The 20,169-nt window shown below is 41.7% G+C and overlaps 3 protein-coding genes and 2 long non-coding RNA genes across 9 annotated transcripts in view; 2 read left to right on the forward strand and 3 right to left on the reverse strand.

Moving 5' to 3' along the window:
• The window catches only part of cltca (clathrin, heavy chain a (Hc)), a 31,880-nt gene extending 18,559 nt beyond the window's left edge, over nt 1-13,321 (forward strand). For 2 of the 4 annotated variants that reach the window (XM_034606157.1, XM_034606158.1), the window contains 21 exons: nt 164-286; nt 1,047-1,184; nt 1,278-1,442; nt 1,566-1,746; nt 3,189-3,352; nt 5,149-5,274; nt 5,365-5,507; nt 5,728-5,962; nt 6,061-6,183; nt 6,272-6,417; nt 6,510-6,693; nt 6,784-6,976; nt 7,192-7,349; nt 7,438-7,710; nt 7,815-8,132; nt 8,412-8,543; nt 8,640-8,750; nt 8,843-9,013; nt 9,137-9,358; nt 11,196-11,271; nt 12,037-13,321. In XM_034606157.1, coding sequence (XP_034462048.1) covers nt 164-286; nt 1,047-1,184; nt 1,278-1,442; nt 1,566-1,746; nt 3,189-3,352; nt 5,149-5,274; nt 5,365-5,507; nt 5,728-5,962; nt 6,061-6,183; nt 6,272-6,417; nt 6,510-6,693; nt 6,784-6,976; nt 7,192-7,349; nt 7,438-7,710; nt 7,815-8,132; nt 8,412-8,543; nt 8,640-8,750; nt 8,843-9,013; nt 9,137-9,358; nt 11,196-11,271; nt 12,037-12,170 — 3,516 coding nt within the window. In that variant the 3' untranslated portion in view covers nt 12,171-13,321. Of the gene's footprint in view, nt 1-163; nt 287-1,046; nt 1,185-1,277; nt 1,443-1,565; nt 1,747-3,188; nt 3,353-5,148; nt 5,275-5,364; nt 5,508-5,727; nt 5,963-6,060; nt 6,184-6,271; nt 6,418-6,509; nt 6,694-6,783; nt 6,977-7,191; nt 7,350-7,437; nt 7,711-7,814; nt 8,133-8,411; nt 8,544-8,639; nt 8,751-8,842; nt 9,014-9,136; nt 9,359-9,653; nt 9,675-11,195; nt 11,272-12,036 lie in introns of all 4 variants that reach the window. The other 2 variants (XM_034606155.1, XM_034606154.1) reach the window with 2 other exon arrangements.
• LOC117774116 lies at nt 35-11,189 on the reverse strand. The gene is made up of 3 exons (XR_004616019.1): nt 10,014-11,189; nt 9,713-9,718; nt 35-46 (listed from the first exon to the last, which is right to left on the reverse strand). It is a non-coding gene; the product is annotated as an uncharacterized LOC117774116 (long non-coding RNA).
• Nucleotides 477-887, reverse strand: LOC117774118. Its single transcript, XR_004616021.1, has 2 exons — nt 602-887; nt 477-566 (listed from the first exon to the last, which is right to left on the reverse strand). It is a non-coding gene; the product is annotated as an uncharacterized LOC117774118 (long non-coding RNA).
• A 1,331-nt stretch (nt 13,322-14,652) lies between the features above and the next one.
• ptrh2 (peptidyl-tRNA hydrolase 2) lies at nt 14,653-16,670 on the reverse strand. Of its 2 annotated transcripts, none has more exons than XM_034606221.1 (2): nt 16,610-16,670; nt 14,653-15,272 (listed from the first exon to the last, which is right to left on the reverse strand). In XM_034606221.1, exons 1-2 carry the CDS (start codon nt 16,620-16,622, stop codon nt 14,755-14,757), a joined length of 531 nt encoding a protein of 176 aa, XP_034462112.1. In that variant the 5' UTR covers nt 16,623-16,670; the 3' UTR covers nt 14,653-14,754. The 2 variants fall into 2 exon arrangements, with proteins under 2 accessions (XP_034462112.1, XP_034462113.1); XM_034606222.1 differs by lacking the exon at nt 16,610-16,670 and adding an exon at nt 16,355-16,588.
• Nucleotides 16,671-19,689: 3,019 nt separating this feature from the next.
• Nucleotides 19,690-20,169, forward strand: part of LOC117774102 (vacuole membrane protein 1-like) — a 61,086-nt gene continuing 60,606 nt past the window's right edge. Inside the window, exon 1 of the mRNA XM_034606210.1 lies at nt 19,690-20,002. Coding sequence (XP_034462101.1) covers nt 19,962-20,002 — 41 coding nt within the window. The 5' untranslated portion in view covers nt 19,690-19,961. The remainder of the gene's footprint in view (nt 20,003-20,169) is intronic.

The raw sequence follows: 20,169 nt of genomic DNA on the forward strand, positions 1-20,169 counted from the left end.
TTAGTTTTCATTTTCCCAGACTTCCAAAGTGCACAGAGAAAACACACTGTGCAAAATGAATCCAGAACAGAAAACCATCACTAATTGTGTATTTGTGTGTGTGTGAGAGAAGTATAAAAGAATAAGAGCACTTATTGCTGGATTTTTACAATTTTTTTTCCAGGTGGGCTACACTCCAGACTGGATCTTTCTGCTGAGGAATGTTATGCGGATCAACCCAGAACAAGGCCTGCAGTTTGCCCAGATGCTTGTTCAGGATGAAGAGCCGCTGGCTGACATCACACAGGTCAGAGGAAGGGAGCAGGGATTTCAAAATTATAAATAAACGGATGTTGGCTTTCAGTTTGATTATATTAATCTGAGTGGAAGAGGTCTCTCTTTAAGAACTCAACATTTCTACCTTACTCTTATTAAAACTTACAAAGATTGTTGTGTGAGTTCAACAACTGTTGCAGAAACTAGGGTTGTAGTTTTTGAGGTTTAGGTGCGTTCAGGCTATAATTATCTGAAGAAAAATAAACTTTGTGACCTCTGCATATCCCAAGTTTGCAATTAAGTAATTTGGCCTTGAGCTTTACTTGAAATCAAAGTAGTATTTGACTAAGTCACATGACATGCCAGCATCTGTGAACCTCAGCAATCCTTTAATATATAGGAACTGCACCTCTTCCTTTGCTTCCTGCCACTGCAGACTCTCTGCACTGCAAATGTCAACTGCTGACACAGCGCTCTGTATTGCCTAAAGTGCTGTACTGGCAGGTAAAAAGACTTTTAAGAATAACACACATTGCATCAGAGGCTGTCCTCGAGCGTTGGAAGAGGAAATGTGTTGTAGTCAGCCAACTTTTACTTTACATTGTAACTGGTCTTTTAGAGAAGTTAAAAAATGTCAGTGCTACATAACTGTAGGAGACTGCAGTAGGACTATTGTTTACTATTAACTATAGTGAAGTAGTACTTCATTTAGTACAAAGGAACGGTTGTAACAGTTACACAATCTTGGTTTCTCCTTGAGAGTTGTTTAACAAGTTTCTATGTCTGTCCAGATCGTGGATGTGTTTATGGAGTACAACCTGATCCAGCAGTGCACGTCATTCCTCCTGGACGCTTTGAAGAACAACAGACCCTCAGAAGGACCCCTGCAGACTCGGCTGCTGGAGATGAACCTCATGCATGCTCCACAGGTAGACACGTGCACATACTTTACTGAAAGGAATTCAATGAATAAAACAAATCATTTATTATAACTTTTTTGTTTCTTTATGTCATGGGTGCAGGTTGCTGATGCTATCCTAGGCAACCAAATGTTCACCAACTACGATCGTCCCCACATCGCCCAGCTGTGTGAGAAGGCTGGACTCCTGCAAAGGGCTCTGGAGCACTACACTGACCTGTACGACATCAAGCGGGCTGTTGTGCACACACACCTGCTCAACCCAGAGGTAGGCTACACTCACCAACTGAGGATAATTTAATTAAAACTAGAAGCGATTATTCTTTGTTGTCAATTTTTCACATGTTGCACAACCAACGAACTAAAATAAAATTTCCTCCTGCACTTTCAGTGGCTGGTGAACTTCTTTGGCTCGCTGTCAGTCGAAGACTCTCTGGAGTGCCTCAGGGCCATGTTGTCGGCCAACATCCGCCAGAACCTGCAGATCTGTGTCCAGGTGGCTTCCAAGTACCACGAGCAGCTCAGCACACAGTCTCTCACTGAGCTCTTTGAGTCATTCAAGAGCTTTGAAGGTGAGATCACAGATTTAATGAAAGCATACTGCTTCATTTGATATTTAAATCTTTTTTTTTTTTTTACTGTAATCAGCAATTCAGACAATAAGAATATTGGGCGTTTTTGAAGTTCATAGACTCTGATGGCATGCTTGGTCAGTCAGAGAGACAAAGTATTGAAAAGTAGCAATACAATGTTTTGTCAAATGGGACAATTAACCTACATATTCCTGTCTCCAGCCAGACATTAGATTAACATTTGACTTGTCTCTTAGTTATGCAGCCATTCCCTCCATTCCCTCCTGCCCATGTACTAAGATAGATGTTCCCCAGCTATCAATTAAACAACTAGGTCAGAGGAGAAGCAGGACAATCAATAGATTGTACACAATGTCCAGGAGGTGATTTATTGCCACAAATATTATTAATGAAATACCGTAGCTTAAAGGTTAGAGGTGGGAATCTCCAGGCACCTTTCGATTCAGAGGGCTACGATTCAATGACAAAACGATTATCGATGCATCAAAGAATTTTATTTCTATACAGGATTCATTCTTTTATTACTATGTGACTACTTCACGTGTGCTGTAATTTACAAAATAAGGTTTTCAATTCAAAAATTGGACTACAACAGTGGTCAGTGCTCTCCACGTTGATTTGAAATGAATTCAGTTTAGACTTGTGTGCTGCATCTTTAGCCTTTACTGTATCAGGGTCGCTTCTTCTGCAACAATGTATTTAAAAAAACTCTGCATTGTGTGATAATCTGCGGGAAGAACTTCTCTCCTGTCTGCAGTGTGTGTCTGTCTGTCTGTCTGCCCGTCTTTATCGCTCACAAAAACTGATACCTCATGTATTTAGTTTATAATCGATGAATCCGGATCATTCTGGTCACTTGAACCCTGATGTCCTGGCTGTGCGTGTCTCCTGTTGTGTGTCCCAGATCAACTTCATGCACATGATGCACACATGTTTAAAAACGTGCATTATAAACTCTGGAGCAAATCAACAAACACAAAGTACACGTCAGTACTGTTCAGGTCCTAATAACTGATTAGTGTCAGTGTTTATTGTTAAGGTGTAAAGTGAGCGCAGGTCAGCGGGAGAGTGGAGGGAGGACACTAACACAGGAGACTCTGACATGGTAAAAGATGACTGGACCTTAATTGTGCATCTGTCCTGGTCCTGAAGCAGCGGTGGTTATAGTTATGCAGCGGCCAGACATCGCTAAAAAAAGGAATGTAGCAGAAAATCGATTATGTTCTGTCTCTGCATCGTTGCAGAGTGATCCGCATCTAAGAATTGAGAAATTTCCCCACCTCTAGTAAAGGATAATAAGTAAGCTATTTGGAATCTGTAGTGTATCTATAGTGTATCTGTAATGCTGTCATTAGATTGAAGGGAGCTGATGTCTTGCATGTTGTTTGAGTCTTTTTTTAACGGACCTTTCTTTGTCTCAGGTCTGTTCTACTTCCTGGGCTCTATTGTGAACTTCAGTCAAGACCCTGAAGTTCACTTCAAATACATCCAGGCCGCTTGCAAGACAGGCCAGATAAAAGAGGTGGAGAGGATCTGTCGAGAGAGCAACTGCTACGACCCTGAGCGCGTCAAAAACTTCCTCAAGGTAAATCTGAAGTGACAACACAACCACTACAGCTTTCTTCTGTCTTCCTTAGAGTTCCTGTTTTAACATCCCCAGTTCCAGTCTGTTTTCATTCATATCGCATATCATAGCTCATAGTTTATCTTTAAAGGCTATGTAAATATGATTTAGGAGCCAACAACTGTTTGTTGTGTAAACACAGTTATGTAATGGCATCCTGAGAAGAGAACAAAGTCGCACTCCCTCTGAGTGTGTTGTGATCAGAGCTTTGCAAGCATGTTCCTATTAGTGCATGTACAGGTGCGTGTTAGTCCCTCACTGTGATACCGTCTGCCTTCCCATGTTTATGAAGTGAGAATTCTCCAGCTATGATCAAACATGACACCCTGGTGGACTCGCACATTTTTTGCTACCTTTCTGTACAGTACTTTAAACACACATGTCTCCTGCCCACCATGGAGCTCTTAAAGCAGAAACGCTGTGGCAACACCTTATTTTTGTACGGCCTTTGGTCTACACACAGCATGGCACAGCTATGCTACTGATGCTAGATATGCTAACCAGATATATTGTGCAGGCCTGGTGAGTGGATTCTAGCGGGCCCAATCTGACCTGGATTGTCTTTTTGTTGGCTCGCCTGTACACACTGCAACTTTACTCAGTTTCGCTTGTGTGTTTCGGGGCCGTTTTCAAGGGGCTTTGCAACACTGCAACACCTTGCCAAGAAAAGGAAGGGAGGGGCAAGATGTGGCTAACAATGCTTTTCATTCATCCATCAAGCAACATCTAGTGGCAGTGAATATATTATATATAACCTTTAAAATGCTACATGTTATTAAAAGACAATTTTAACAGATTAACACTTCCGATAGATTGGAAATTACTACCATTATTTCAAGCAGATCTACAGCAATTAGCCTGTATCGGTTAAAAATGTTCAGCCAACCGTCCTGATGGCAGTCAATTATCTTTTGTGCTTTTCTCCTTTGTCTTTGGAATGGCAGGACATGTATCAGGTAAATCTATCCCTGCTCACAGAACCAAACCTCGCCTGTTTTTTTTCATCCTTGATCCTTAACTCTAGGCACAGGATTGAAACTGGGATTTGTATGCAGACATGCACTATTTGCTCATACACTGCAATCCATACAACCACTGGGGTGTAACAAGTTTCTTGGCGTACAACATAGGGCTGAATGTTTTCTGTGTGACTGTTGGACAAGTTAGGAGCATGGGCTCCATATTGAGAAGTTTAAGGACATTCAAGATGTCTGTGTGGTCAGTGTGTCGTCCTGTAACAGAGCCTCTAGTCCGTGCAGCATGTTCTTGGGTAATATTAACAATGGTGCACAATCCCAGTTTGTTAATCCTGTATGAGTGTGGATGGCAATGCACTCCAGTGCATTGTAGGATAGAGGACTAGTGGTCAGTGCTACCTGATGGTGACCTGGCAACTCGCAGCTCTCCTCCTAATGAGAAAGAAAGCTGCTTTAGGATACTTAGAGGTCTTGTTCTAATGTGAAACACATTAGTTTTACATCAATCATCCTCTAGCCTGTGAAGTGTGCCATCAGTTTGTTGTAGTGGCAGACCTTTTATTTTGTTTCCCCCTTTGATATTGTATTGTGTAATATTTGAAGGTTGATTTACCTGGAAAATCCACCTGGAAAATCCATCATACAGAAACGAGTCATAATTGAACTAAGAGTTTCCTGTGGTGCATCAAGTTTGGCTGATGTTTTGTCGCTCTTGTAGTTGTTTTTATGTTGGATACCATATCTTGCTGACTCTCTCCCTCCGCTCTTTGTGGCGAACAGGAAGCCAAACTCACCGACCAGCTGCCGCTCATCATCGTCTGTGACCGTTTCGACTTTGTCCATGACCTGGTCCTCTACCTGTATCGCAACAACCTGCAGAAGTACATTGAGATCTATGTTCAGAAGGTGAGGCTCACTGCAAAAAACACTGAAATTACTATTACACAGCATCCTTACATTACAGACATAAGCTAAATGAGATTGATTGTGTTCCAGGTGAACCCTAGCCGTCTGCCTGTTGTGGTTGGTGGTCTGTTGGACGTGGACTGCTCCGAGGATGTCATTAAGAGTCTGATCCTGGTCGTCAGGGGACAGTTTTCCACTGATGAACTGGTCGCTGAGGTTGAAAAGAGAAACAGGTGCTGCACTGCTCCATGTGAATGTTTCAGATCAATACATGTTGTGGTGACAATGGTTTTAAAGTTAAATAATTGATAAATTACAGTAATCTAAATTAAAGGCATTGAAACAAATACTGATCCCAAAGTGGATGACCATGTCGATCTATTGTCCCAAATAGGATCTGACTTGTACTTCATGCAGATCTGAGCAGCCACTGTGAATGTCTTTGTCTCACAGACTGAAGCTGCTGCTGCCATGGCTGGAGTCTCGTATCCATGAAGGCTGCGAAGAGCCAGCCACCCACAATGCCCTCGCCAAGATCTACATCGACAGCAACAACAACCCAGAACGCTTCCTGCGCGAAAACCCGTTCTATGACAGCCGTGTGGTGGGAAAGTACTGCGAGAAGAGAGACCCCCACCTGGCCTGTGTGGCCTATGAGAGAGGACAGTGTGACCAGGAGCTGATCAATGTGAGGATGAATCTTTGTTCTGGCCTCTGACTATGTGTCTAAATGTGCTGCCTTTAACTGCCTTTGCTATTGTATTTATAATTTTTTTTCCACATCAGGTCTGCAATGAGAACTCCCTGTTCAAGAGCCTTTCTCGCTATTTGGTCCGTCGCAAAGATCCCGAGCTGTGGGCTAGCGTGCTGCTCGAGAGCAACCCCTTCAGAAGACCACTCATTGACCAGGTAAACTAAACTCAAGGCAAGTTTCATCTCATTCATTACTGGAGCCTTATGCTTTTCTAAACTTCTGTTCCCTTGTACCTGCTCTCAGGTGGTGCAAACAGCACTGTCAGAAACCCAGGACCCAGAGGAGGTGTCAGTCACAGTCAAGGCCTTCATGACCGCAGATTTACCGAATGAGCTCATTGAGCTGCTGGAGAAGATTGTATTGGACAACTCCGTCTTCAGTGAACACAGGTATGTAGCGTTAACATGTCAAAGTTTTCACTGTTGTCCAGAATCCCAAAATTAAGGTGTGCTAAAAGTTCTGTGTCTTCTCACTCCCACAGGAATCTGCAGAATCTGCTGATCCTGACCGCTATCAAAGCTGACCGCACCCGTGTGATGGAGTACATCAGCAGGCTAGACAACTATGACGCTCCTGATATCGCAAACATCGCCATCAGCAACGAGCTCTTTGAGGAGGCCTTTGCCATTTTCAAGAAGTTTGACGTCAACACCTCTGCTGTGCAGGTCGGTCATTATCTCTTATACAGCTAGACTAATAACTTATTGATTGGTTGAAGTGTTGATTGTTCCTGTTTTTTCTATTTTCCTCCTTAGGTGCTGATCGAGCATATTGGCAACCTGGACCGGGCCTATGAGTTTGCAGAACGCTGCAATGAGCCAGCTGTGTGGAGCCAGCTGGCTAAGGCTCAGCTACAGCAAGGCCTAGTTAAGGAGGCCATCGACTCCTACATCAAAGCTGATGACCCGTCTGCATACATGGAGGTGGTGCAGGCTGCTGATAAAAGTGGTAAGGAGAGAACTTATTGTGACCTCATCAATCACTATGAACTGAGTTTTATTCAGTTCATTTGTACAGTTTTTTTGTACAGGGGTATTTGCTGAAAGTTGCATTATTAGTCAGTATTGGCGTACAATGCAGTCAAGGTAGTATTCCACATCTACCCCAAAAAAAGGTGGATTCATGTGGAAACACACCTTGATGTTACTGTCCATGTGTTTCAGGTAACTGGGAGGACTTGGTCAAATTTCTTCAGATGGCTCGTAAGAAGGCCCGTGAGTCCTACGTTGAAACCGAGCTCATCTTTGCTTTGGCCAAAACCAATCGCCTGGCAGAACTGGAAGAGTTTATTAATGGACCCAACAATGCTCACATCCAGCAGGTTAGCCTCACTCTCACACCAGACTCTGTGAATCAGCTGTCAGGTCAACACAATGACACAGTGAATCTTTATTTAACCTGTCCTGCAGGTCGGTGATCGCTGCTATGATGAGAAAATGTACGATGCCGCAAAGCTGCTGTACAACAATGTCTCCAACTTTGGCCGTTTGGCTTCGACCCTCGTGCACCTTGGGGAGTACCAGGCTGCAGTGGACGGCGCCCGCAAGGCCAACAGCACCCGCACCTGGAAAGAGGTGTGCTTCGCCTGCGTGGATGGAAAGGAGTTCAGACTGGCCCAGATGTGTGGTCTCCACATTGTGGTTCACGCTGATGAGCTGGAGGAGCTGATCAACTACTACCAAGTAAGCAGGAAATGAAGGCATTATTTTTGCGCTATTTCAAAAACTTAGCTCACATACATAAACGCACATTTACCAAATCCAAAATCCTCTCCCTTCTCTTTCAGGACCGCGGTTACTTTGAGGAGCTGATCACAATGCTGGAAGCCGCCCTGGGCCTGGAGCGCGCTCACATGGGAATGTTCACAGAGCTGGCCATCCTTTACTCCAAGTTCAAGCCCCAGAAGATGAGAGAGCATCTGGAGCTCTTTTGGTCCAGAGTTAACATTCCAAAGGTGCTGAGAGCAGCAGAGCAGGCGCACCTGTGGGCCGAGCTGGTCTTCCTCTACGACAAGTATGAGGAGTTCGACAACGCCATCATCACCATGATGAACCACCCGTCGGACGCCTGGAAAGAGGGACAGTTCAAAGACATCATCACAAAGGTACAGTTTGATATCACTGATTTTTTTGTTTGTTAAATACTGATTGTATTAATCTTTTCAGTTGAAATGACACAAATCTAAAATGGAGATTTCATGCCACTTGCGCCTGTTCTCTTCATTTCAACTGTGATTTTATGTATTATTGCTTATATTATTATATTATAAAAGCCTGCTATACTGCAAAATTATAATCAGCCTCATGTCTCATGTTGCACTATATGTCCTGATCCAGTGTTTATCATCTTAAAATAATTCTCTTTCCCTCTGAACCCTGTGTAGGTGGCCAACGTGGAGCTGTACTACAAAGCCACCCAGTTCTATCTGGAGTTTAAGCCCTTGTTACTGAATGATTTGCTCATAGTGCTTTCTCCCAGACTGGACCACTCCCGTGCTGTCAACTTCTTCAGCAAGGTACACATCAATACACTCTGATAATGATAAAGGAATATGATTGAGATGTTCTATGTTTGCCAGGATTGATATTATTATTGTACTCCGTGTTCACAGGTGAAACAGCTGCCTCTGGTCAAACCATACCTGCGGTCAGTACAGAACCACAACAACAAATCAGTCAATGAAGCACTTAACAATCTCTTCATCATAGAGGAGGACTATCAGGTAAGAGGCAGGACCACGGTATTGAATCAAATCTTTTTCTATCTCCCAAATTCAACCCTCATTTAATTTACTGTTTATGTCTCTCCTGTTAGGCTCTGAGAACATCAATAGATGCCTACGACAACTTTGACAACATCTCGCTGGCCCAGCGCTTGGAGAAGCACGAGCTGATTGAGTTCAGGCGAATCGCCGCCTACCTCTTCAAGGGCAACAACCGCTGGAAACAGAGTGTGGAACTCTGCAAGAAGGATAAACTCTATAAGGTGCTTTTCAACTTTCTTTTTCCAATCATGGTTCAATCATCACCACTTATATTTCAGATGAACTGCTATAATTGACTTGAGACTATTCCAAAATCTGTCTGTGTTCTCCTGTCTCCCTTGCAGGATGCCATGCAGTATGCATCAGAGTCCAAGGACACAGAGCTGGCAGAGGAGCTGCTTTCCTGGTTCCTCATGGAGAACAAGAAGGAGTGTTTCGCCGCCTGCCTGTTTACCTGCTATGACCTGCTGCGACCTGACGTGGTGCTGGAGACCGCCTGGAGGCACAACATCATGGACTTTTCTATGCCATACTTCATTCAGGTCATGAGGGAATACCTCAGCAAGGTGGGTCAGCTGTGTTCTTTTCAGCCTGGAGTTAAGTGAACTGGGAATTAAATGGTTTTAATTTAAATGCAGGCTGTATTGCTGTAAAAATACTGTCATCTGGTCAGAGTCGAACAAAGCCGATGTGAATATTCACACACAATCACAAAGTTCTCACCCACACTTTTTTTTTAATATGAAACAAGCTTCAAATACTTCATGATGGCTTTCTGTTAGTCTTCCTTCTTTACTAGTTTTCTTTATGGGGGAAATTATTTTAATTTTCTTCTACTATGCTGCACCTCTTCTCTTCCAGGTTGATGCAGTTACAGAACAGGTGAAAGTTAAAAGCTATTAGTATTGAGCTTGGAAGACTGCAGCCTTGAGTGTGCATGGTTTTAGCTATACCACGCATTACACTCTCACTACGACAGTCTCTGAGACATCTTTCAGGCTGATGCATAGTATCCGTAGGGCGTCGTTGTAGATACAGTCTAATCCAAGTTTTTTTTTTTTAACCATATATCTACATATATAAATCGGCGTTTCCCACGTCTTTCTCACATGGAACAGATTGAGTGACAGGTACAAAGACTAGAGTGATAGAAGAGTTCTGGCGTGAGAGAGAAGGAACTTATGGATGAGGAATAAGATGATGTTTTTAAGGAGAAAAGACCGTTTCTTCGTGAGAAACGATTGAAACCTAGTTAACTCACTTTGCATCAGATTAGAAGTGGCATGTTTAGTAACATTAGTTTGCCCTTGGTTGTAAAGTAGAAGCAGGCAGCAACACCTATTCAATTACAAGTTAAATTAAAATACGTTGTCTATCGAGCTAGGTTGATGGAGAAAATGCTCAATTAATTGCTTAAATCGTGGTTATTTTACAGTCTGACTTTTATTCTTTATTTGCTGCTAAAAAGTGGATCAGCTTCAACAAGTATTACAAATTCTCTTTAACTTCACTTCGTTTCCTCACAGTCAATGACACTACACAATATACAGCTGTGTGTTTGTTTTTGTTGATGTATTTTGATGGTTTTACTTAATTTTCACTAACTGGAACCGGCATGCGTAACATGTAAAAGGAGCCTGTTGGTTGTGCCTGGTTTTCTTTAGAAACCTTTGACCAGTAATGAGCACCCGGCACGAGACTAACCCCGCTCTCCCTCCTCCTCCCCATCTCCATGCTGCAGCCAGTTATTGGCAGCCAGCACTGTAACACACAGAGCATGGGATCGTGAAGCTTAAGCCTGTTGAAGCTGTGCAGAGAACAGAAATAATCTGCTGTTCATCAAAAAGAGGCATGGCAAAAATGAATGACGAATACATGCATTTAAGTGCACTGCTGAGTGAGCTCTGACTTTTAACTGTAGAAAAAAAATCTGCATCCACACGCTGCTGCTTCCCACTGAGGACGGCTGTGTATGTTTGTTGCTGCATCTGATGTGCTGCCTGAAGACGTTCTTCTTTGTTTGTTTTTAAAGAACTCCCTAGTGGGGGTTTTTGTCACCGTCAGTCCGGCCACAGAGGAATCTAACATAAGGAATGAAAATGATCAGTTGAACTTTATGTTATTGCTGCTGTTCAGTACAAGGTGTATGGATATCTGCATTCTGTGTATAAAGTGTGAAAATCAAATACAAAAGCAAATAGTTCTGGTTTAATCACCTTGTCTTCTGTCGGGTTTCATTTTGTCGTGCTTCTCAGTGAAATTCGCATTGATTGGCGACCCTGGTCAGAAAAGTGAATGTACTGTACACATAACTGTTTTTATTTTTAAACCTCTTCAGTGTGTTGTTTACTTGTAACGTTGGTGTGGCTTTGTCCTAAATGTACCTATTTCTTCTCCCTGCAGGTAGATAATCTAGAAACCTCAGAGTCTGTAAGGAAAGAGGAGGAGCAGGAAGCAGAGACGCAACCCATCGTCTATGGTAATGACATCTACTATATGTTCTGTTCACTATGATCAAAAACCCAGTTGGTCTCTACCAACTCCTGACGGAAATATCACCATCATCAATATTCACCAACTCATCATCGCACTGTGCTGAACAGGCACTACAGTCTGCTTTCAATAAACCAGTTGCACACGATGACATTGGCATTTCATTGTTATCAGAAAAATACTTTTAATTATTTCTCTATAGTATTAAATATTCATAAGTAAAAATGTTTTTCTTTAGTGATTTATTATGAGTTAAATACTATTAAACATAGCATTTTTTATTATGCCTTTGTTGGTGTGTCATCAGCTCATTAAAATGTTGCTAGATATAGAAATAGAGATATATGACATTTCTCTGCATGAATCCCACCTATTTCAACAACACTCTGTTGGCAGCTGACTCTTACATTACTCACCATCTTCCTCACCTGTGATCAAACCAAACATCATGATCAGGACACAGATCACGTTGCATTGTGCAGGTTTTTCCTTGGCTTAAAACATCAGGTTGTGCTCAAGATTAACACTTTCCTGAAAATGATTATAATGATAGCAGGTGACCCCACTGAGCCATAAAATATATGATTCAGTGTCTGGCACATTTAGGAGACTGATATCTATGAGTGTGTATGCTCTCCACTGAATGCCATTCTAGTTGCTGCTTTATGGTCTCACAGCTGAAAAATTCACAATATGTTCACAAAGTAGTTTGATTAAATCTGAAATGTTTTCCATGTCTGACCCATTGTAGGCACACCACAGCTGATGCTGACGGCGGGCCCCAGCGTACCCGTGCCCCCTCAGCAAGCCTACGGCTACGGCTACCAGGCACCTGCAGGATACGTTCAGCCGGCAGCTCAGCCGGGCTTCGGCTACAGCATGTAAAGACCCCACCCCCCCACCCCCCCCCTCTCCACATGTAGGCCGGAGCGACCATCCATCCATCTCCCACAGTCCTTCACCAGACCATTTCTGTTTCTCTGCCCTCTGCAGGGAGCTCGGGATAATACCGATAAACCTTTTTTCCAATTTTAAACTGTCATGAAGGACTCAGTTTTATTTGTCGTCAAAGAAAAGATTGAATCACAAAGATTAATTTTCTCACATTCCGGTTTGACTAGATTATTTTTTCTTTTGTCTATTTTATTTGATTGGGAAATGGTTTATGTACAACAGGGGGGCTTGTGAGAAGAGCTAGTCCTCTTCGAGTTTAAAAAAAAAAAAAAAAAAAAGGTCTGTTGTGAAGCATCTGATTTGCACTCTGTAGTGAGAAGAAATTAATGTAGAGCCTCTTTTTCCTTTTGTGTGTGTGAGCAGCTTCTTCTGTCCGACTGTAAAATGCATTTAATTATTGTATATTCAGACACACAAACTGCTACTGTGTTCTTCTATATTTGAACATGAGACTGCCGCTTCCATTGACCACAGTCCTGAAACACTACGTCGTACCTGTCAAGTCCCCCAAACTCGCACTTCAGGGTTATTTCTTGACAAAATTCCAAGAGAGTATTTTACATACGATTTTCAGGAAAGGTTCTTTCTTTCCAGCAAAGCCTATGCAGGACTCTCCAAACAAATCTGCAGTCCGATCGCCATGTGCTTTAAACACTGCTCTAACATGGGACCATTCCATCTCAGGAGGTACTGCAGACCTGTTTGACAAACACGCCCCATGCTGCCTCTTTATGCTGCAGTTTGTTTCTGCTGGATATCTGTTATTGAGGGTGCAGGAGAGATTTTTCAAACCTAACGCTCCTCACATCCTGTTGAGTGTCGCCTTTAGCTTTTTCAGTTCAACCCGCTCATCATGTTCACAAACAGTATCACAGACTTGTGGTAATTTGAAGTTTTTATTAAAGGCTTGCGTGTATACAAGAAATCAATCATTAACTCCTTTGAGCTTATATTCTTATCTAAATTACCTTAGATTGAAATTGTGCACTTAAGATACTTGATTGTGCATTATCAGGATCATAATGAATGAAACAGCAGTTTTGTTTTCCACTTAACAATAAAGGCTTCTTGTTTGTCAAGAACAGTCTGGTTGTGTCTTGAATATACTATTATGTCTGTCTCTCGAAAACAGGGAAGTGATGTCAGAGGCTGTAAAGTGCATAGAGTTTGTATCGTGTTTGTAGTCCAAAGTACCATCGTACAAAACAATGTGATGACTCCATTTCCAAACCAAGGTATTTTCCTACCGTGCACATTTACAAGGCAAAGGTGAAGCTGGGAGTCGACCTGAGCCAAACAAAAGATCAAAGGAAACGCACTGTTGATTTTGTGAAGCTTTCAGTCGAAGTCAACAGCAGGTGGAGTCCAGTCTCAGTGACTGGTGCTGGGGTGGTCTCATCTTAAAACCACCTCACTGGTTTGCCTCCCACCAGACGTTTAAAGAACGCAGGTTTTTGAACATGCTGATTCCAACCGGTAACAACAGAATGTGGTTCAGATTTAAATGTCGTTGATGGAGCTGCACTCTGGTGTTTGGATTCTGTTTGTAACATCCTCCTGTTTGTCTAATCTGTGTAATGTCTGATATATTAATATATTATCAGTTCAACAATGATATAAAACCTAATAAAGATAAAGTACTAGCACCCTCTGATGGTACAATTCAAGTAAACCAGTCTGATCTGCCGAGACGCCACCATTTTTGATGTCATCTCTCTTTTCGAAAATAGTAGATCCACACTTAAGACTAGAATGAAACTCAGAGCCTACACCTCTGATCCATTTAAATTCTCTAGATTCAGGTTTTTATTTGGATCTGCACTCTTAAATATGCCTAATTCTTTTCATCAAGATCCATGAATTATTCTTAGAAAAATGCTGCAACACCTCATTTTTCAATGTAACAGAATGAAACAAATTCTTTGATCTGCGCCTTACTCTAGATCTGCACTGAAATTGACTGGGTTCATCCCTGATGCAGACCGTATCCTTCCACCAAGTTGTGTAGTAATCCTCTAAGTTGTTTCTGCATAACCTTGCTTACAAACGGACAGGGGTGAAAACATAACCTCCTTGGTGGAGGTAACAATGAGAATCAAGTATTTCACAGTTGTAGTTAATGGGGCAGATGAGACCAGGAACATTTAGGATATTTCATATATCTTTTATAACAAAACCTAAATGACGTTCAGTGACATCACATCCATGTGGCTCAACAACTGCAATGTGGTGACCTGCAATGTTTTCTTGAGCATTTAACACTTTACAATATGAAGAGACTTTTCTAGTTTCATAATTTATTTTGTAGATTGATTGTTATCATTGAGAACATACTGGACAGTCAGTAAAGAAACACACATGAAGCTGTTATTACTGATCCAGGAGTCACTGATTTCTAAAACATAATTGTTGCCATATATAAAAATATAAACTCATTAAAGCTCAGCTGTAAGTTCCAAATAGTTTTATCTACAAAGGGAATTGTTTGCGAGTCCAAATGGTGGAAGCTGGAACTCTAGTAGAGCTTCAACTCTCCACTGACACTATCAATCAGATCTGCCGGGCCTGGGCCGATACCCAGCACGGTGCGGGACCCTGGTGCAATTTGTGTCCGTCCTGCGTCCTGGATCAGGCTGACAGGAAGCCCCAGTTCTTTGGCGTGACCCAGCAGATCGATCAGGGTGTTCTCATTGGGGGCCTTCACCACCACCTTGGGCTGGCCGCAGTACTCCCACTGTTTGAGAAGCTCAGGGTTCCTGCGCTGGACCTGCTTGTACGCCGACACGGCAGCGTGGGAGCATTGGGCGGCGACCTTCCCCTTGCCCATCTTCAGGTCGTTACGGACCACCAGGACCATCTTGAACTCGCCTCCTTCTCCCATCACACTCGCCTCGCCGTTCCCCATCGCCTCCATCAGGCTCTTGGATACTGGGGCGAAGCGTCCTCGAAGGTGCCAACCGAGAAGGAGCCCGCATCCCAGACCCGCTACCACGCCCAAACCCAACGGACCACACAACAGATCCATGTTTACACCTGCGAACAACAACAGCACAGAATAAGTCACAGATATGTAAATATGAGGAAGTTAAAGACAGAAACATTTATAAATACGACATGTGGCCAAATGAAACTATACAATTTTGGAATACGCCAACAAAACTAACACAATCAGAAGCAGCAGTTTCACCTTTTTAAAGCTGAGTGTAAAAATGTATTGTTATTTCTTTTAAATCTCATCTCACATGGCCAATTCAGTAACTATTCAGGAGTTTTCTACCACAATCGCATCATCTTGCTCACTTGTCATGAACATAAACTTAGAGATGCTCAAATCTTCATGCCTCTGTGTTTAATGGACTATTCCTCCACATTGGCTTAGCAACCTAACAAATCCAACAGGCACAACCAAGAATGAATGACTAAATATGAACAAACAGTGAATAAAAGGAAAATGTGAATTAAATCAAATGTATATTTGTCTGGGTACTAATTAAGTGACACTGCTGATGACAGATATTCATATATTTCCAGTTTCAAAGAATCTAAATAAAGAGGCCATTCTTTCAGAAATAAACTGAATCTCGGTATGGTTCTTAGAAATGTACATTTGTCAAGGAAACATTTGGCGAGTATCACTGAATCATCCTTCATTATAAGATTAAATCTCATTTTACTGAATGTGACAGCTGATAAAAACAAGTTGTAATCTAATAACCCACTGTGAAAATCCACCCAAAACTAAGTAGAGACATTACAAGAGAACAGTAAAAGTTCACTAACAACTGTATTATTATTTTACTCTGTGCATATTCATTCAAATCAATATTGAATCAAGAGGCTCAGGGAAAGTTACAGGGATAAATAGCATGCATCGGTTTAAACTGCACTTCTCTAGCTCATGGTGGCAAAGCAGAGCTGAGATATGTGCAGCTGATTCTCCTGGAGATCGGAGTCCTTCAGTGTGGGCTTGGTCTTTAGAGGCGAGGGAAACGTGCTGAGTGAAGTGGAACAAACTGAGATTAGAGTTCAGTCAAAGAAGTTTCACAGCAGGAACTTCAGTATTTACAGTTATTCCCCCCCCCCCCCGAGTTGACATGAGACAAACAGCATCACACCTCGCTACCTCTGCCTCTCCTCGTCTGTTTATGAACAAACTGTTCTCTACTTGTTTAAAACGCACTGACAACGACTTTAAAGCTGGAGCTAGCCTGGCTAACGTTAGCTTCCCAGCTAGAGGCGGGAGGGTGTAATGTCCCAACAGCCACTTCAGCCCAGTAAAGATCATTTAACCACACACCGGACTGGTGCTCACACGTGTCACCGAGTCACCAGGAGAACAACAGTATCAATACAGGGGTTTTAATTCAAACCTGCTGGAGACATCAGACGCTCCACTGTCGGCTCCACTCTATGAGGGCCCTTGGTGATGACGTCACAACGCCGCGACTAAAGAGACGCGTTATATAAAATATAATAAATACGAGTACCAGTTAATGCTGAAAGAAATTTGGTCTCTCCTACAAAATGTGTTTTTTGTCAATAAGGTCATTTAAAAATCATCCGCTGATGTTACCCAGTCAGGTCTTTCTCCATTAAGCTCAATTGTTATATTGATGTAAGATACTTGTGGATATTTCTTTTGGTTAATATTTGGTCTAACTTTGTACCTCTTCTGGAAAATCTCCTTTTAGTTAGTTCTTTTTCCAACTCTACATACAAATAGAATACTTTACAATACATTTAATTACATTTATTTGTAAATTTCACAAGTCTAGATTTAATGGTTAAAAAACACACTTTTCTTTTTATTTAAGAAATGGATCTATATATTTCCTCAATGTCTCTGGCAAAAAACAACAACAACAACAACAACAAAAACAACAAAACTATCACAACTATAGAGCTGTGAGCCCATTGTAATATTCTATATATTCTTTGTTTGTTTTACCATTTGTATTCAAATGTTTTCATTTGTCCTTAGTTAGCTTATATGTATATCTCTATCTCTGTATTAAGTTGAATTCCTGCTGTTTGTTTTTCTGAATGTATTAAGTGATCAACATTAAAGTTAGACAGTAATAATAATAATAATAATAATAGTAACTTTATTTGTTTAGCACTTATCCAATCAAGGTTTAAAAAGTGCTCCACAAAGGTGACAGGGGAGAGAAAAACTCAGGCAGAACCAGACTCAATGTGGGCGGCCATCTGCCTCGACCGTTTGGGGTAAGCAGAGAAAAAATGGGGAAGAGAGGAGAGGTGGGTGGCAAAGAGGAGAGAGAGATAGAGAGGAGGACAAGGGGAGAGAGAGGAGAGAGGGACCAGGAACAGTTGTGTAGCCATAAGAAGAAGAACTGAGCCATGAAGAAGAAATTCCTAGACAGAAGCTTCTCGTGTTGCACTCCTTCTTCATCTTCCCTCATTTTTCCTATATATGGCACCTGCTGTTGCAAACTGAATCCAAAATCAACCCAGAATATGACAGATATAATATTCTATAAGATACACATAGGGGTGAAGATTTATTTTGGACATATACTTATTAATTTATGCACAATGCTTGAACATTGGTTCTTCATCTGTGTGGATGGTGAATTTAAGAGCTGAGTACAAAATGGCCAGTGGGCAAGTCTTTTATTTTTTCCATGATAGCAGTACAGTATGGTTCATTCATATCTTTATCTTTATTTTGATCTCTATGTTTCTTATGCTCTGTAATTTTGCTGGTGAGATACATATTCTCACCGTCTCTGTAAGGATCTTCTCAGGTGCCAGTTCACAAGTCCACACTCACACATGTAGTCATAGAGCTCCCTCTCCTGTCTGGAGCTGGTCGTAGCCTCACTCAGTCCTCAGCTCAACACTCGTGTTCACCACACACACACACACACACACACACACACACACACACACACACACACACACACACACACACATACTAACATACAGATTCTTATTGACAGATTTTATTCTGTGAAACCAGACTGAAGAAATATAGATAGATAATATAGATAGAAATCATCCATATTTTGTCCTGAGATACCCACTTGATCACTTGATATCTTGCTCCTCTTCTTCACTCACTCTTGTGCAGCAAGGTTTGGGATATAGCAAGGTACATGTACTCAGTTACTGTTCTTCAGTACATATTTCATGAATCGGTCCTTCACTTAAGTTAAGTTTATTTATTTTATGGTAATTTTCACTATTACTCCACCACACATATCAGCAAATAAATTTAATTTCCACCAGATACATTTTTTTTTTTTACAAAGCATTGTGTTACATGTTCACATTGTGTTTATATTTTAAATCATTGATGAGAGGGGATTTAGTCCATTGATCCAATCAGAGCTGACAGGTAACATTAAGCCCCGCCTCCTTGAATGAGAGCAAGGTGCACCTGCAGCAGCAGCATCACTGGTGAAGAAGAAACACCTGACATGGATTCAGAGGAGGCCACTGCCGAGACTCATGATGATGAAGTAGAAGGTAGCATCAGGGAATAATCGACCCTCGGCAAGTAATTCGAATTTTGAATTTTTTGAATTTATTACTTAATAATACTAATTTTTGTCTAATTGTTTGTACTTTCACTTAAAGTAAAGGACTTTGCATTGTCTTCCACTCATTGTGAACAACTTAATCAAACCACAAGTCACATTTACCACTAACCAAGACCTCAGAAATGATGTCTTGCCTCATTCGGACTGGACTTTGATTCAAATTTAGGGTTAGACCTAAACCTAACCTTAACCCTATTCCTAATCCCATGAGGTCTACAAGTATTGACAACAGTGTTTATGTTGGAAATAAATTATATTGTTTTGCAATGCAAGAATATGTGAACTGCTTTATAAATAATAAAATGGTATCAAAACCATTATTTTTTAAGGCTCTCTAAAGTTTACACGAGATTTTGTTTTTACCTGAAGCCCAAATGTTACAACAGCTCGTGGGACATAACTGATCCTGCTTAAATACTGGCTTTGCATCATCTATATTAAGCTTGTATAAGAAATTAAAGTAAGCAAATTGAATTTGAACAGCACCTTTCTCACAAAGTGCTTCAATGTTAAGTTTATACACTTTCATTTAAATGTTGTAAATGACACAGGAGGTCATCTCCTATTGAAACTTACTCCCACTACACCTTTTCAGTTAGTCCCAGGAGACAGTAACTCAAAAACTCAGAGTTGTGTCAGTTTCCATCAGAAACAGCTTCCATCAGTGGGAACTGAGTGACCTGGTGGAGAACAATCACCAGAAAGTGCTTCTCTCACGCTGATAAACAAGGCGATGCAAAAATTCAAACATGGAAATACCACTGAGGTCTTCTGTCTCTAGTTATGAAAAAAATGCGATGTCCTGAGGGGAATTAGCCGAGGTTCTCTTTGCCCAAATGCCATCCATGCACTCTTTGTGTGAAACCCACAGAGGATGGAGAAGTGTTAGAAGTGTGCTCCAGGAAAGACATCTATTTATTTATAGACCTGTAATTAGACTGGATCTCTGGAGGTTTGACCGGGCAAAAGATGAAATCTCTCCCTCTTTCTGTGTCTCTCTTCTGTCAGCCTGCTCTCCCCTCCCCCGGCAACCCTATATCAGTTCTCTATCCCTCACTGGCCCCCTCCATCACCACACCCTGCACTCAAGTTGTGATGCAGTTCATGGGTAGCTTACTCCTGCCCTACATTGCCACTGGGGCTCCACAGATCTCACATGAGCCCAGATCGCACTGTTGATCAAGCATCAGCTGAAAGGTGAGTTTACTCTCTCTATATATTTTGTTTTGCTCAGCTCACAATAGGCTGTTACACTGCTGCCCCTGCTTTGCTTTACACAGTGTGAGTGTAAAATTACCCAGTGCAGTGTGTTTATCTCAGTTTGAAACATGGAAACTGATAACACGTTATTCGATTTCTCATCC

This window comes from Hippoglossus hippoglossus, chromosome 14 (genome assembly GCF_009819705.1).
Source record: "Hippoglossus hippoglossus isolate fHipHip1 chromosome 14, fHipHip1.pri, whole genome shotgun sequence".
Lineage (NCBI taxonomy): Eukaryota > Metazoa > Chordata > Actinopteri > Pleuronectiformes > Pleuronectidae > Hippoglossus > Hippoglossus hippoglossus.